At 40.5% G+C, this 17696-nt stretch overlaps 1 protein-coding gene across 1 annotated transcript; it reads left to right on the top strand.

Moving 5' to 3' along the window:
* CDCA5 (cell division cycle associated 5) lies at window positions 1–15790 on the top strand. The gene is made up of 6 exons (XM_070766274.1): window positions 1–177; window positions 2192–2304; window positions 4556–4618; window positions 7457–7501; window positions 11547–12062; window positions 14951–15790. The coding sequence occupies exons 1-6, from the start codon at window positions 123–125 to the stop codon at window positions 15029–15031; spliced, it is 873 nt and encodes a 290-aa protein (XP_070622375.1). The 5' UTR covers window positions 1–122; the 3' UTR covers window positions 15032–15790.
* Window positions 15791–17696: the final 1906 nt, after the last annotated feature.

Consider the following 17696-nt stretch of genomic DNA (forward strand, 5'->3'; position numbering starts at 1 on the left):
ATGTCGGCACCGGCCGTGGGTGGCGCTTTCCCGGCGGGCGGCTTCAACGTCACTTCCGTTCAGGCTGTGGCGGGCGATTTCAACGGCGCGGAGAGAGAAGTGAGCGAAAGGCGGCGGCCGCCATGGCGGGAGGCCGCCCCTGGAGACGGGCGCGGTCGGCCGGGGAGACCCGGGAAGGTGAGGGGAGACTGAGGGACCCCGCGGAGCAGGCCTGGGGTGGGGAGGGGGCTTCCCTACGTCGCTTCCAAAGAGCTCCAGGGCGTCTCAGTTCGTCGGGTCGATTAGGGACTTCCCTGCGGGATCCCGCCTATTTTTATATTTATTATTATTGTTATTATTATTATTGTTTATTTATTCATTTATTTATTTATTGGATTTGTATGCCGCCCCTCTCCGTGAACTCGTTATTACTCCGTGAACGTTGTTGTTGTTGTTGTTATTATTATTATTATTATTATTATAATATACGATTTATTTACTGTTATATTCCGCCTTTATTAACATATATGGTTATTATTGTTATTGTTATTATATATGAAACTCCCTCAACTGAACATTTAAAAATGTGTCACAAATATCATTGACTGGAGCTGATGATTGATATGGGTTGCTGCCAGCATCCTAGGCATCATCACCATCATTCTTCATCATTATTTTTTTATTATATCCTGCATTTATTCATTATTATATTCTACCCTTATTTATTTTATTATTTTATTATTTGGATTTGTATGCCGCCCCTCTCCGAAGACTTATTGCTATACTTTGCCATTATTATTATTATTATTATTATTATTATTATTATTATTATTATTATTTCTTTTATTCATTAAACATGAAAATCACTCAACTGAACATTAAAAAAAAATTATTAACAATACAACACAGCAAACGAGATCACTATGCTGGATTTCGTATTTCATCACTCGGGCACTTCCCAAGCACCTAGGACTGCATGAGGTAGCGGTGAATTATTTATGCAAAATACTTTGAATTTGGTTATACTTATGACTGAAAAATAACCGTAGGTAGTATTCACCGCATGATGAGTTTAAACTAAGCTGTCAATGAGACAGCAGGGGTGGGGTCGGTTATGTAGAGTCTGTTTTTGTCCTGTCCATGGTTTTCTCTTTCACTTACCTTCTTTTTTTTTTTTGGATGAATGTAAAAATGCTATGATCGAGAAAATGTCTTTTTAAATGTATATATTTGAAAAAAATATATTTAAAAAATTAAAATAAAAAGAATTAGGTATGCTGATCCCAGTAAAGTGGCCTTTTGCAGTTGACAAATGGAGATTTTGTAAATTCTGATGGTTTTCAAATGTCCTCCCAGCGTGCCAAGGACCCAGCGCACCCAGCGTGCCAAGGACCACTTTCACTGTCTTATGCCAGAGTTGTTGCAGCTCGGTTTTTTATTATTGTTGTTGTTGTTGTTGTTATTATTATTCATTAAACATGAAACTCACTCAAATTATTATTCTTATTATCATCCATTTTTATTTACTATTCCTAAATTTTATTTATTCTTACATTCCATCTTTATTTATTATTATACTTCACCTTTATTCTTTATTATTATATATTGCTTTTATTATTATATTCATTATTATTGTATCCCTCTTTTTCAACATTGTATCCTGCCTTTATTTATTACTAATGGCTAGATACCTGTGCTTCCCTATGAAATTATGTGATCAGACATGATAAATTGACACTTAAAGCTTGAAAATTTATGTAGAATATGTAACTCCTTAGCATCAGAGTGGGTTAATGTGAGGTAACTGGCAGTGGGAACAGAGTTCTTTTCAGGTGGGGAGGGGGAGTAGAATGTCTAACTCCTTAGCATCGGAGAAGGGCAGCATACAAGTTTAATAAATAATAATACATGTACTGTATAAGAAATAACTGATGATCTGATAGTCATTTCGAATAATCCTTTCTTCGTCTGGTTGCTTCTGCTTGCCACTGACTGCCAGCAGTTTGGCAGCTCGAATATTGCTAGGCTCAAGGTTGACTCAGCCTTCCATCCTCCCAAGGTCGGTAAAATGAGGACCCCAGATTGCATAGGTTGCTCTGCCTTGTAGCACAGCTCTACTTTTAAACGGAAGCATTTCCCAAGTATGGACATCACATTTTTTTTCTATAACATTTTTGATCCACCTCTTTTATCCTTTCCATTTATTCCCCAGGTGCTGCTTCTTCTCCGCCCAAGCGGAGGTCCGAGAGAAACTTGTCTTCCACAACTCGTCCGTTGTCCCAGGGTAACCCCACTGGGGTGGCCAGGAGAATAATGGGCACCCCGGTATGTGAAAAGCATTGTTGTGTTCATTCATTTATTCTTTTATGAATTTAAAATTCTACTTGAGTTTTGATATGTTGAGTAAGCTATCATATTTTTCAGAGTATAGGCTGCACCAGAGTATACTAATGCTCTACTAATCTGTCTATGTTAACCCTTCAATGTACCTTTTACCATATAAATACAGCAATGTATTTATTAAATATTTATTTGTTGGAAATGCCAATAAAATAAATGTACAATGGTACCTCTACTTACAAACTTAATTCGTTCCGTGACCAGGTTCTTAAGTAGAAAAGTTTGTAAGAAGAAGCAATTTTTCCCACAGGAATCAATGTAAAAGCAAATGATGCGTGCGATTGGGGGAAACCACAGGGAGGGTGGAGGCCCTGTTTCCTCCCAGGAGATTCCTAGAGAGGCCCCACAGAGGCTTCTCCCTGCCTTTTCCGGCCATGTTTCCTCCCAGGAGATTCCTAGAGAGTCCCCACGGAGGCGTCTCCCCGCCTTTCCTGGTTATAGTTTCGGAGGCTTGGGTTTGTAAATAGAAAATGCTTCTTGAGAGGAGGCAAAAAAATCTTGAACACTCGGTTCGTATCTAGAAAAGTTCATAAGTAGAGGCATTCTTAGGTAGAGGTACCACTGTATGTTTAATTTTATTGACCATTTGCCGTAATTTTTGGCGTATAAGATGCCCCTTAGTTTTTGGGGAGGAAAATGAGGTAAAACATCTGCGTATCAGGTATCTGGCTAGCGTCGTTAGTCTTGTCAACTTCAGCACATTATTTTATCCCCTGGTTAAGCTTAAATGAAAAAAAAAACCCTGTAAAGGCTTAGGGCTGGAAAAAACCTTTTTTGGGGAGAGTGGCAATAAAAAAGACTGGAAGAGCGGAGAAGATTTCTAACGCCTCGTTAGGGCTGGGAATAAGAGTTTCAAAAAAGCTACATTCAGAATATAAGATGCACCTAAATTTTCAGCCTCTTAAATGGGGGATAAAGGTGTGTCTTATACTCCGGAAAATACGGTAATCAATTGTTCAAAATTAAAAATACAGTGAAAAGGAAACTTGTAACCATTTTTTCACACTATACCCATTGCATCATCCCAATGGTCACATGATCAAAATTCAGAGCTTTGGCAACTGACTCGTATTTGTGATAGTTCACTTAACAACGGTGTTACTCAATGTTCTGACTCCAGGGATATTTTAGCTTGGATGAAGATATGTCTCTTTTAAGAGATTGTATTATGGGGAATGCAGTCGGAGATTGTGACTGCAGCCACAAGTCGAGGAAAGATTAATCTCTTCACCGACATATCATGGAACAGATTATGAACATATTCTTTTTTTAAAAAAAATAGTTTTTATTAATTTTCCAATGTTAAAAAACACATGCAAAATACACATACAAAACAAGAAAAAGAAAAAGAAATAAAATAAAAAATATTAAGACAAAAATCAAGGAATACAGAATACATAGAAATATAAACATTAAGAACACTACACAATATATTTTACGGTATTTCAGATTGGAATACAGTATATACAAACTCCTACTTCACCATTTAAGTTAGTATGTGTTTTTTGCCACTAGTAATTTAACCTACAGTTTCATAGATACATGAATATTTTATCATTCAGGTTTTGGTTTTATTTTTCTCTTTCTTACCTTGATTCCTAATTTTTAGCCAATTTCAAAATGTATTCCAGATTCTACAATAGTCCGATTCCTATTTTTCTTTTAATTCCATCATCTTCCTATCCAAAGTTTTACTAATCACCAAATATATAGTCTGATGAATCTCATCTTGACTATGTAAGTCTTTGATATGAGGATACCAGATAATAAACAGAATCTACATGATTTTCCTGTTTGTGTGGAGTTTTATCTGTCTGAGAAGAGTGACCCTACGCTTAGACCAGAACAGTGAAAAGATTTAATTTTCCCCATCTTGTGGCTGCCATTTGGTTCCTTTTAGTCACTTAACAAGTTCAATGATTTGCTTAACAACTGTGGCAAGAATTGTAAAATGGGGCAAAACTGACTTAACGTTAAATTTGGGCTCAATTGTGGTTGTAAGACCAAGATTACCTGTATCTGGAGTAGGAGTGATTGTTCAGGCTCTCTCAAAGCATAGGATGTATTTTCGAGAGACGTATCTCAGATTCCTTGTCTTTAGCAGGAAAATTCTCTCCCACCTGCATTTTTCCCCCTTGCTGCCCCTCTAAATCCCCCCCCCCGTCTTCTTTTGTAGTGTCCGAGTGCCTCTGTCATGCGCGCGATAACTCTGAAAAAGATTAAGCCACGGAATCAGCAGGTGAGTAGTTGTTACGAACCGTTTATACATGTTCCATCTTTATTTATTTATTCATTCATTCATTCATTTATTTATTTATTAGATTTGTATGCCGCCTCTCTCCGAAGACTCGGGGCGGCTCACAACAGCAATAAAAACAATATAACAGTGGAACAAATCTAATATTTAAAACATATAAAACCCTATCATTGCTTAAAAACCAAACAGCAACATTCATACCAAACATAAAACAAAGTATAAAAAATAGCCTGGGGGGAAAGTGTCTCAACTCCCCCATGCCTGGCGGTATAAGTGAGTCTTAAGTAGTTTACAAAAGACAGGAAGGATGGGGGCAGTTTTAATCTCCGGGGAGAGTTGGTTCCAGAGGGCCGGGGCTGCCACAGAGAAGGCTCTTCCCCTGGGGCCCGCCAAACGATGGGACCCGGAGAAGGCCAACTCTGTGGGACCTTATCGGTCGCTGGGATTCGTGCGGTAGCAGGCGGTTCCAGAGGTACTCTGGTCCAATGCCATGTAGGGCTTTAAAGGTCATGACTAACACTTTGAATTGTGACCGGAAACTGATCAGCAGCCAATGCAAGCCACCGAGTGTTGATTTTTTAAAAAAAATATATTTTTTTATTGAAGCTCACTTGAATAAAAGATGCAAATGAAAATACTGACAATAGGAAATATGGGAGAGAAACAGAAGGAGAAAGAAGATGCGAAGGAAAAAGAAAAGAAGAAAAAAACACTGACCTCCAAGCTTTTTTGGTGCAGTAATTAAATTAATAAAGTGTAATAAAGGAAATTCAGCGTGTCCAGCAAACCTGGAAATCAGAGAAATTATCAGGGAAATTGGCAGTTCAGGAAATATCAGGGAATTCATGGAAAAAATGGAATAAATTAGGGGGGGAAACCAAAAAAAATTAAAAGTCAGGGAAAAATGTAAAGAAAATGGATCGCGCTGCCTGGCAGAGTCAAGCAGAACAACTTGCTTTTTCAGCTACTGATATTTCTCCACGGCTTAGCCATTTGGTATGAAATTACACTATTATATAATTAGTAACAAAAAATAATTAGCAACAAACTGAATCATCAAAATCCAAAGTCAATGTTTCATTTTGTTCTGTTTTGAGTAAAAATGTAGAAGTAATCTTCAAATGGAAACAAAATTGGATATATTGTTTTTTATTATTAAGACACTTTTGCTATCTCTGCCCGTTCTACTACTGTGAGAATTGACCATTTTTCTGTGTTGCTGTTGTTGTTATTTCGTTTATTCATTAAACATAAAACTCAGTCAACTGAACATTCAAAAATGCATCACAAATACCACTGATTGGTGCTAATGGTTGATACAGGTTGCTGCCAGTGTCCTAAGTATCAACCAAGATGTACAATGTTCCAAGTAGCACAGTTTTTTGCAGTTCTGCTGGTGTTATTGCAGGAAGCTGCAATTTCTTGATGTGTTTTGTGAAATTCTTGGACATGGTATCAAGTGCCCCAATGACAATGGGCATCACTGTTTACCTGTTTCATCCTTAATCATGTAGGCCAGGTTGCAATATTTTGGGATTATTTCTTCTTCTTTTTCTTTGACTCTCTCTGATACTCCAATATCAATAAAATTGATATATTTATTATTATTATTATTATTATTATTATTATTATTATTATTTATTGGATTTGTATGCCGCCCCTCTTCGCAGACAACAATAATATTTATAACAACAATAATAATTCTATATGGTGTAACAGAATCCAGCAATAATGCATAGAAACTCAACAATTCAGCATATAAAGTGTGTATCAAAATATTAAAGGGTATATTAAAATATAATAAAAGATCTGTATAGTCCGGAGCACAGAAGGGAAAGAGGGGACATGATCGAAACATTTAAATATGTTAAAGGGTTAAATAAGATTCAGGAGGGAAGTGTTTTTAATAGGAAATTGAACACAAGAATAAGGGGGCACAATCTGAAGTTAGTTGGGGGAAAGATCAGAAGCAACATGAGAAAATATTATTTTACTGAAAGAATAGTAGACCCTTGGAACAAACTTCCAGCAGACGTGGTCGGTAAATCCACAGTAACTGAATTTAAGCATGCCTGGGATAAACATAGATCCATCCATATTAATTTAGAAGAGACTGGACTGCCATCTGTAAGAAATGGTTAGGGCCGTGATGGCGAACCTATGGCACGAGGGCAAGAGGTGGCATGCTGTTAAGGGCGCCATCGCCCCAGGTCGGATCTCAATTTCTTCCGTGTGCTTCTGTTTCCCCTGCAAAAGATGAAACAGAAGCTCACAAAAGAAATTGAGATCTGACCTCTTTTCTAAGCAACGTGAGAAAATATTATTTTACTAAAAGAGTAGTAGATGCTTGGAACAAATTTCCAGCAGACGTGGCTGGTAAATCTACAGTCACTGAATTTAAACATCCCTGGGATAAACATAGATCCATCCTAAGATAAAATACAGGAAATAGTATAAGAGCAGACTAGATGGACCATGAGGTGCTGTATAACTTTGAACGGTTACTTCAAAGTAGTAGATCCTTGGAACAAACTTCCAGCAGACATGATTGGTAAATCCACAGTAACTGAATTTAAACATGCTTGGGATAAACCCAGGTCCATCCTAAGATAAAATACAGGGAATAGTATAAGGGCAGACTAGATGGACCATGAGGTCTTTTTCTGCCGTCAATCTTCTATGTTTCTATTAAAAAAACCCAGCAGTGAACCATTTTTAAAAACATACAGACCATGAGTAATGAATAAGCTTATTAATGAAATTAAATCAGGGTTTTATGTCAAATTAACTACTTTTGTTTTGTTCTCCACTGCTTCCCAGGACCAGGTGAAAGAAAGTGATTTCATTCCTCGTCGGAGTCCAAGGGTAAGCACAGCGCCATAGCAGTTCTTGAAAATTAAAAGAAGGCCGAGGTTTGGAACTTTTAAGTAGTCCAGCCTTCCCTGAGATGGCTGGGGAATTTCTGGGAATTGTAGTCTTGACACATTGAGAGCAGCAATCCCCATTTTGGCACTAGGGGCTGGTTTTGTCCCATATGTTCCCTAAAATAAGACATCCGCTGATAATAAGCCCCATCATTTAGGGGTAGTGATTTCTGACAGTCTCAAAATGGGTGTGCAGTGCAGTCAGGCGGTAGGGAAAGCAAGTAGGATGCTTGGCTGCATAGCTAGAGGTATAACAAGCAGGAAGAGGGAGATTATGATCCCGCTATATAGAATGCTGGTGAGACCACATTTGGAATACTGTGTTCAGTTCTGGAGACCTCACCTACAAAAAGATATTGACAAAATTGAACGGGTCCAAAGACGGGCTACAAGAATGGTGGAAGGTCTTAAGCATAAAACGTATCAGGAAAGACTTAATGAACTCAATCTGTATAGTCTGGAGGACAGAAGGGAAAGGGGGGACATGATCGAAACATTTAAATATATTAAAGGGTTAAATAAGGTCCAGGAGGGAAGTGTTTTTAATAGGAAAGTGAACAGAAGAACAAGGGGACACAATCTGAAGTTAGTTGGGGGAAAGATCAAAAGCAACGTGAGAAAATATTATTTTACTGAAAGAGTAGTAGATCCTTGGAACAAACTTCCAAAAGACGTGGTTGGTAAATCCACAGTAACTGAATGTAAACATGCCTGGGATAAACATATATCCATCCTAAGATAAAATACAGGAAATAGCATAAGGGCAGACTAGATGGACCATGAGGTCTTTTTCTGCCGTCAGACTTCTATGTTTCTATGTTTCTATCATGCTTTTTGGGCGCATGCGCTGAAATAAGCCCATCCCCCCCGGAAATTTTTTATTTTATTTTATTTTTTATTACACAAATGACAAAAAACAACCATATAACAGTTGTTTGGGTTATTTACAACCCCATTTTTCATTAGAAGTCGTTGTCAGAGATGTTTGAGAAATTGTTCTCTAGAATTTATACATTTTTACATTTCTTTATTATTACGTAATTGGAATAGAATATAATTCTTTATTGGCCAAGTGTGATTGGACACACAAGGAATTTATCTTTGGTGCAGATGCTCTCAGTGTACGTAAAAGAAAAAGATACATTTGTCAAGAATCATGAGGTACAACACTTAATGGTTGTCATAGGGGTCAAATAAGCAATGAGGAAACAATCAATATTAATAAAAATCTTAAGAATACAAGCAACAAGTTACAGTCATACAGTCATAGGTTGGAGGGAATGGATGATAGAAACGATGAGAAAAAAACTAGTAATAGTAGTGCAGATTGAGTAAATAGTTTGACAGTGTTGAGGAAATGATCTGTTTAGCAGAGTGATGGCGTTCAGGAAAAAACTCTTCTTGTGTCTAGTTGTCTTGGTGTGCAGTGCTCTGTAGCGACGTTTTGAGGGAAGGAGTTGAAACAGTTTATAAAAACATAGAAGACTGACGGCAGAAAAAGACCTCATGGTCCATCTAGTCTCCCCTTATACTATTTCCTGTATTTTATCTTACAATGGATATATGTTTATCCCAGGCATGTTTAAATTCAGTTACTGTGGATTTACCAACCACTTCTGCTGGAAGTTTGTTCCAAGGATCTACTACTCTTTCAGTAAAATAATATTTTCTCACGTTGCTTTTGATCTTTCCCCCAACTAACTTCAGATTGTGTCCCCTTGTTCTTGTGTTCACTTTCCTATTAAAAACACTTCCATCCTGAACCTTATTTAACCCTTTAACATATTTAAATGTTTCAATCATGTCCCCCCTTTTCCTTCTGTCCTCCAGACTATACAGATTGAGTTCATGAAGTCTTTCCTGATAGGTTTTATGCTTAAGACCTTCCACCATTCTTGTAGCCCGTCTTTGGACCCGTTCAATTTTGTCAATATCTTTTTGTAGGTGAGGTCTCCAGAACTGAACACAGTATTCCAAATGTGGTCTCACCAGCGCTCTATATAAGGGGAATTATTAATAAAAATCTTAAGAATACAAGCAACAAGTTACAGTCATACAGTCATAAGTTGGAGGGAATGGGTGATAGAAACGATGAGAAAAAAACTGGTAGTAATAGTAGTGCAGACTGAGTAAATAGTTTGACAGTGTTGAGGAAATGATCTGTTTAGCAGAGTGATGGCGTTCAGGAAAAAACTCTTCTTGTGTCCAGTTGTCTTGGTGTGCAGTGCTCTGTAGCGACGTTTTGAGGGAAGGAGTTGGAACAGTTTAAGTCCAGGATGCGAGGGGTCAGTAAATATTTTCACAGCCCACTTTTTGACTCATGCAGTATACAGGTCCTCAATGGAAGGCAGGTTGGCAGCCATTGTTTTTTCTGCAGTTCTGATTCTCCTCTGACGTTTGTCGGTCTTGTTGGGTTGCAGCACCAAAACAGACAGTTATAGAGGTGCAGATGACAGAGGGCTGTTAATGAGAGAGCATAGAATGAACGATCCTGAGAGTGATTAGCCTGTTTGATTTTCTCTTTGGCCTGAATTCTCCAATAGGGAATGCCCTGGAGCAATCTCTTATTAATAATACCCATTAGATTCTCTGCCCCGTCCAGATTTAATGTTATATTACTAAATGGGAAATGAAGTCCTGTCTTTACCCCAAGAATGCCTCTGAAATTCACACAGACGGCAAAAGGACATTTTCAGAAAATTGAAACGATGAGTATCTGCAAAGTATTCTACACCACTAAGGCTGCGTTACTATTACTATTAGTCTTCTCAATATTGATTGTTTCCTGATTGCTTATTTGACCCCTGTGACAATTCTTAAGTGTGGTACTTCATGATTCTTGACAACTGTATATTTTCTTTTATGTACACAGGGCATATGCACCAAAGACACATTCCTTGTTGTGTCCAATCACACTTGACCAATAAAGAATTCTATTCTGTCATCTCCATCTTCTATCTATCTATCTATCTATCTATCTATCTATCTATCTATCTATCTATCTATCTATCGTGTCTGTCTGTCTGTCTATCTATCTATGTAATATACCTACCTATGTACCTACCTACCTATCTTGTCCGTCCATCCATCCATCCATCCATCCATCCATCCAACTATCTGCCTGTCTATATCTATCTATGTAATATACCTACCTATGTACCTACCTACCTATCTTGTCCGTCCATCCATCCATCCATCCATCCATCCATCCATCCATCCATCCATCCATCCATCCAACTATCTGCCTGTCTATATCTATCTATGTAATATACCTACCTACCTGTCTGTCTGTTCGTCCATCCATCCATCTGTCTATCTATCTAGCTTCTTCATTGACCCCTATGAAAATCATTAAGTGTTGTACCACGTGTTCCTTGACAAATGTATATTTTATTTTATGTACGCTGAGAGCATATGCACCAAGACAAAATCCTTGTATATCCAATCACACTTGGCCAATAAAATTCTATTCTATTCTACTCTACTCTTATTTTATCTATCTATCCATCCATCCATCCATCCATCCATCCATCCATCCATCCATCCATCTATCTATCTATCTATCTATCTATCTATCTATCTATCTATCTATCTATGTAATATACCTACCTATCTACCTACCTACCTATCTTGTCCGTCCGTCCATCCATCCAACTATCTGTCTGTCTGTCTGTCTGTCTATATCTATCTATGTAATATACCTACCTATCTATCTTGTGTCTGTCTGTCTGTCTACCTACCTACCTACCTACCTACCTATCTATCTATCTATCTATCTATCTATCTATCTATTTTTTCTATTTATCTACCTATAACTTACGCAGGATGGATGAGCTGTGAAATGTCTCAAACTAACAGCAAAAATTACTCCAGTTGCAATGACTCAGCTTTCAGGACTCTCTCTCCTCCTCCTCCCCCCCCTCGTCCCCCCACGGTATTGCTTTCCACTTATAATAAGTAACATGGACCCCATTCCTGTTATGCAGATCTTAAAAGAAAACAAGGAGAACAGCCCCCCGGTGGCCCCTGGAAATCAAAGCCCCCACGGAAGGGAGGCCCCGAAGAAGAAACCCCAGTCTTCCACCCCATGCTGCTCCTTGAATCTTGGCGCAGAGAACTCGCCGAAAGAGACTAACGTCCTGTCCCCAGTTCGCGCCAACACGCCAGGTTCTCCGCCGGAATCCGAACGAGACCTGACCATGGCCACACGGGTGCGCCGGTCGTACAGCCGCCTGGACGTCTCCTTGTCCCGCAGCTTCGACAGCAAGCCGGAGTTTCCCACCTCCACGCCCGCCGGTGGTCCCGGCAAGCGGCAAACCCTCTTCGGTTTCGACAAGCTTCTGCTCCCGGGGGAGTTGGCTGAGCCCTCCGCTCTGCATGCCATCAGCGGCCCCAAGGCAGCGGCTGAGAAAAGTGAGGCTCCTTTGAAGCCGGACACTGATATCCCTGGCATCTCGTTTGGCAAAGAGAAGCGGAAGAAGAAGAAACGGCCCGGGTTTGATGTGAGTAGGACTTTTGGGCACTCATGGCGGTAAACCTGGGGTTAAAATGATGGGCTGCTTCTTCTGCGTCCAGTAACGAACGGATTCAAGACGCACCGCTTGAACGAACTTAAATTTAAATTAGCGAAGCGCTGCTAATAACTGGCTTAGCAGTGGAGACACACACACAAATCAAAAAGCAATCCTTTCTTGCAGGACGTCACCTGCTAATTCATCTTCATTAGGAGCTGGGGTAATTTCAGAGAGTCTCAACTCAAAGCAATGCAATTAGTTGTGGTAATGACCTTTAAAGCCCTACATGGCATTGGACCAGAATACCTCCGGAACCGCCTTCTACCGCACGAATCCCAGCGGCCGATAAGGTCCCACAGAGTTGGCCTTCTCCGGGTCCCGTCGACCAAACAATGTCGTTTGGCGGGCCCCGGGGGAAGAGCCTTCTCTGTGGCGGCCCCGGCCCTCTGGAATCAACTCCCCCCGGAGATTAGAATGGCCCCCACCCTCCTTGTCTTTCGCAGGTTATTTAAGACCCACCTATATCGCCAGGCATGGGGGAACTAAGACATCTCCCCCAGGCTTATTATATTTCATGTTTGATGTGTATGTGCTGTATGGTTTTTAATTGTTGAGGTTTTTATATATTTTATTATTAGATTTGTTCCGTTGTTATACTGTCTTTATTACTGTTGTGAGCCGCCCCGAGTCTTCGGAGAGGGGCGGCATACGAATCTAATAAATTATTATTATTATTAATTATTATTATCTCACATTAATAATTGGATTTCTATGCCGCCCCTCAGAAGACTAAGGGCGGCTTACAACACTTACAATTAAATTTAAAATTACATAACTATCTAAAATCCCTAGCTATATTAAAATCAACCACACCCATTTGTACAGCAACCTTACAATCATTCGTTGGTCTAATTGGCCTAAGCCTGGCGACATAAATCAGTCCTAAGACTCTTGCGAAAGGCAAGGAGGGTGGGGAAAGTACGAATCTCCAGGGGGAGCTGATTCCAGAGGGCCGGGGCCACCACAGAGAAGGCTCTTCCACTAGGTCCCACCAAATGACATTGTCTAAGTTGCCCAGACCTGGAGAAGACTGACTCTGTGGGACCTGACCTGTTGCTAGGATTCATGTGGCAGGAGGCAATTCCGCAGGTAATCTGGTCCCGTGCCATGCGGGGTTGCCATATAATGTCCAAGAGCTTGGCAAAATGCCCAGGAGTCTTCCTTGATAAATCCGAAGCAATGAAACAAGGAATTCACAAGACACTCAAGACACATACACAAGTCTAAACTTGTTGTTTCCTGCAGCCTTTCAGATGCCTCTTCTGTTCTTAAGTAGTTAGAGGAGTGGCCAATTTGCTCCTGGTCTTACTCCCAAGGAGACCTCTCGAGTAACCATTCCTGTCTCTTGGCAGCTCTGCGTACTCGTGCATCAAGAAGAGGAGAAACTTCTTCCTCATCGCTGCTATGAGGTGCTGGAGGTTCCAAAGGCCCTGGCTGAACCTCGGCCTCCGGCACCGAGTCCTCCTCATCCTCCCCACTGTCCGATTTGTGTGCCAGCATCCCAGACTAACAGACCGCTTTGGTTTCCTCGCATAACGAGCGGTTGCATTAAATCGACCCACTTCCTTATAATGTCTCCCACGTCTTACTTTCAGGGGATGCCTTATATTAGGCAATTCTACGAAACCTCTCCTATGTCTTACTTTCGGGGGGTGATTTATTTTTGGGGATACAGGGTAGTATGCTATCTACATTTGCCATAGCTTTCCTCCCCCAGGAGTAAGCGTCTTTTAATTTCTTGGCTAGAGTCCCCATCTGCAGTGATCCTGGAGCCTATGAAAATAAAAACTGTCACTATCTCCATTTCCTCCTCATCGATTTGCGAGGTATTGAGAGGGCCGGATGCCATGAGCCTAGTTTTCTTAATGTTGAGGAAAATAAAATCTGTCACTACCTCCATTTGTTTTCCATCTATTTGCCAGGTATTGAGAGGGCCGGATGCCATGAGCCTAGTTTTCTTAATGTTGAGGAATATAAAATCTGTCACTACCTCTATTTCTTCCCCATCTATTTGCCAGGCATTGAGAGGGCTGGATGCCATGATCCTAGTTTTCTTAATATCGAGGAAAATGAAATCTGTCACTACCTCCATTTCTTCCCCATCTATTTGCCAGGAATTGAGAGGGCCGGATGCCATGATCTTAGTTTTCTTAATATCAAGGAAAATAAAATTTGTCACTACCTCCATGTCTTCCTCATCTATTTGACAGGAATTGAGAGGGCTGGATGCCATGATCTTATTTTTTTAATATCGAGGAAAATAAAATCTCACTACCTCCATTTCTTCCCCATCTATTTGCCATGAATTGAGAGGGCCGGATGCCATGATAATAGATTTCTTAATATCAAGGAAAATAAAATTTGTCACTACCTCCATTTCTTCGTCATCTATTTGCCAGGTATTGAGAGGGCTGGATGCCATGATCCTAGTTTTCTTAATATCGAGGAAAATAAAATCTGTCACTACCTCCATTTCTTCCTCATCTATTTGCCAGGAATTGAGAGGACCGGATGCCATTATCCTAATTTTCTTAATGTTGAGGAAAATAAAATTTGTCATTTCTTTCCCCATCTATCTGCCAGGAACTGAGAGGGCCGGATGCCATGATCTTAGTTTCCTTAATGTTGAGTTTTGCACTTTTTGAATGGTTTATTTTAATCGTGGTAATATAAGTTTCAACGTGGAGAACCACAGCCTTGGCTACACGCACTTTTGTTGGCAGGGCAATGTCTCGTAGCGTGGGTTGATTGTCAAAGCGGCGGCGGGGGGGGGGGCTCTTTTTATCCAAATAAAAATCGTTTTATTGCCTTTCTAGGAATTCCAGATGGACGCGTGGGCCGCGCAGATGAATGCCGAGTTTGAAGCAGCCGAGAAATTTGACCTCCTTGTGGAGTGAAAAAGTGGAGTGAAAAATCTCTTCGCCGTTCCTTGTACATAAATCTCAACGTGTGCTCCTCCTTTCCCCCGAAGGACGCTTAAACATTCTTGGCATAAAGCTGTAAAAATCTTTTTTTATTTTTGTTTTTTAATACAGGCTTACTCGCTGACAAAAGGCAGCTAACCACTTCCCTTGATGTCCCCTCCCACAAAAAACCCAAAAAAGACTACATTATTCTGTGGGCTTGTAAGGAAATACTTCTTATGAATTACATTTATATGCTGCAAAAACGCAGGAAACGGTCCGGATTCTTTGCTGTATCACAATTTTTTTTTAAATAGCTCCGGGTGGCTTTGAAAACCTCCTCAGCTGCCATTATTCTCAGAACAAGCAGAAAATAGACAAGGCGTGAAGGTGATGCCTGTTCCGGTTTTTGAAAGTGCACAGCCATCCATTTATTCTCTCTCCCCCCAGTGGTTTTATTTTTTCAATTATTCTCCCAAGTTTGCCTTCTGCCAAGTCATATTTGCTTAATAAAACGGAGCAGGGATTTGGTTTCCTCGGCCAGCTTTGATTTTCATGTTACGGTTGGGAGTGTTAACGGGAGGGCTCGTGCAGGCCCATTTTCAGTGTTTTTTCCGCCTCTGTGTGTGGCCGTCCCTCTTAGCGACAAAGCTTTAGACGTTCGGTTTGTCTCTTGTCCCCTCCGGGGGACGTTTTGCAGTGCAGCCCTGTTAGAGTCATTGTGAGAAAAATTAAAAAAAGGACTTTCCTTCAGTTTTCCAGTTGTCTTTTAACTATTCCAATTGATGTGTGTGTGTCAAAATCAAGGCCTGCGGGACCATTGTTTGTTTATTGTTTATATTTGTTTGTTTGTTTGTTTGTTTATTTAGATTTGTATGCCGCCCCTCTCCAACAGGACCCAGGGCAGCTAACAATAATCACAAGTACTAAAACAATAAGAAATATAACAGTAATAAAACAACAATGATGTAAAATACCCTGTTTCCCCGAAAATAAGACGTACCCCGAAAGTAAGGCAGAATTTGCTAACATAAGGCACCCCCCGAAAATAAGGCGTAGTCAAGTTTACATACGATACGGTGGAAAAACATACGGTACCATTCAAAGATGTTCATAGCGGTACCGTAATAATGTGGCGTCCCCTGCTGGCCCTTTCCATCGCTTTGTACCGTCCAGTACAGCAGACACAGTCTGCTGCTGTCTCACCGCCATTACAGTCTCCACTACAGTGCGTAGACTGTAGCTCCCCTGGTGGCCGGAAGCTGCAATAGCGGGAGTATACTGTTGTACCGTATAAGTGCCGTTGTTTGTGTGGGTGGGTGCCATACTGACAGGTACCGTACCGTAATCAGTGTACCGTACGGTACACTTTCTTTGGGGGTGTCAGCTTTTCTGCCTGTGAATTTGTCTTATTTGAGAAATATAAGCCCCCTCCCCCCTCCCCGAAAATAAGATGTAGCACAACTTTTGGAGCAAAAATTAATATAAGATAGTGTCTTATTTTTGGGGAAACACGGTACATAAAAAAACCTAAAAGCCCTACATATACACAGTCATTCCAAGGCCTGCCGGAAAAGACAGGTCTTAATGGCTTTCCAGAAGATCGTTGGGTGGAGATAGTACGGATCTTCGGAGGAAGTTGATTCCAAAGGGTCGGAGCCGCCACAGAGAAGGCCCTTCCCCACTGCCCCATCAGCTGTCATCGTTTGGTGGACTGGACCTGGAAATGGCCGATCCTGTGGGCCCTTATTGGTCAACCGCAACCCTGGTTTAGGGTGAAACAGCTGATAGAATGCTGATTATTTTACAAGTTTTTAGGCAAAGATGGGGGAATTATAGTGATGTATGAAAGACAAGCAAATGTGGACATCGTTGAGTGAGAATGTTGTTCAATGAGTTTGGGGCCCCTTTTATACGACGCTTCTCGCCACGGTTGTTAAAATGAATCGCGGTGATGGATAAAGTTTAGCCAACCCTGGTTGTTAAGCGAATCAAACGTCCCTGTCCACTTTGCTTGTTGGAAGCTCGCAAAAGGGGATTACATGGTACCTACCCACCCCTGGGACACTGTGCCCGTCGTATGTATGAACCACTTGCAAACGTCAGAATTTTGCTGTGAATGTCATAACGGGAAAAAAATGATAGTAAATCGTTTTTCCAGTGCCGCTGTGACTTTGTGAACGGTCACTAAACGAACTGTTGTAAGTCGAGGATTGCCAGTATCCAAAATCCGGAGCCCCTCTCTTGAAACAATTTGCTAGCCTTCTCCAACAGCACCATTTTCCTATTGTTTTATAGGACATGAAAAATCATTATTTTTTTATTTTGCGCATCCGGCTCCTGGGTCAGTTTTTTGCTCAAGTCTGACAGTGTCAAAGACCACCAGGCTGTTGGTTTTATTTATTTATTTCATTTAGAATTCTTTTATTGGCCATTTTATTTATTTATTGCATTTTTATGCCTCTCACTCCGAAACGGACTCTGAGCGGCGAACAATGGTTATAAATAAAATACAAGTTTAAAAAAAACAGTAAAAATAGGACCACAATCACATATGTCATTAAAAAACCATACATACTAACAATCAATCTTAATTCCAGGCCTGCCGGAAAAACAGCTTTCCGGAAAAACGGTCAGGAGGAGATAATACGAATCTCGG

This window comes from Erythrolamprus reginae, chromosome 13 (genome assembly GCF_031021105.1).
Source record: "Erythrolamprus reginae isolate rEryReg1 chromosome 13, rEryReg1.hap1, whole genome shotgun sequence".
NCBI lineage: Eukaryota > Metazoa > Chordata > Lepidosauria > Squamata > Dipsadidae > Erythrolamprus > Erythrolamprus reginae.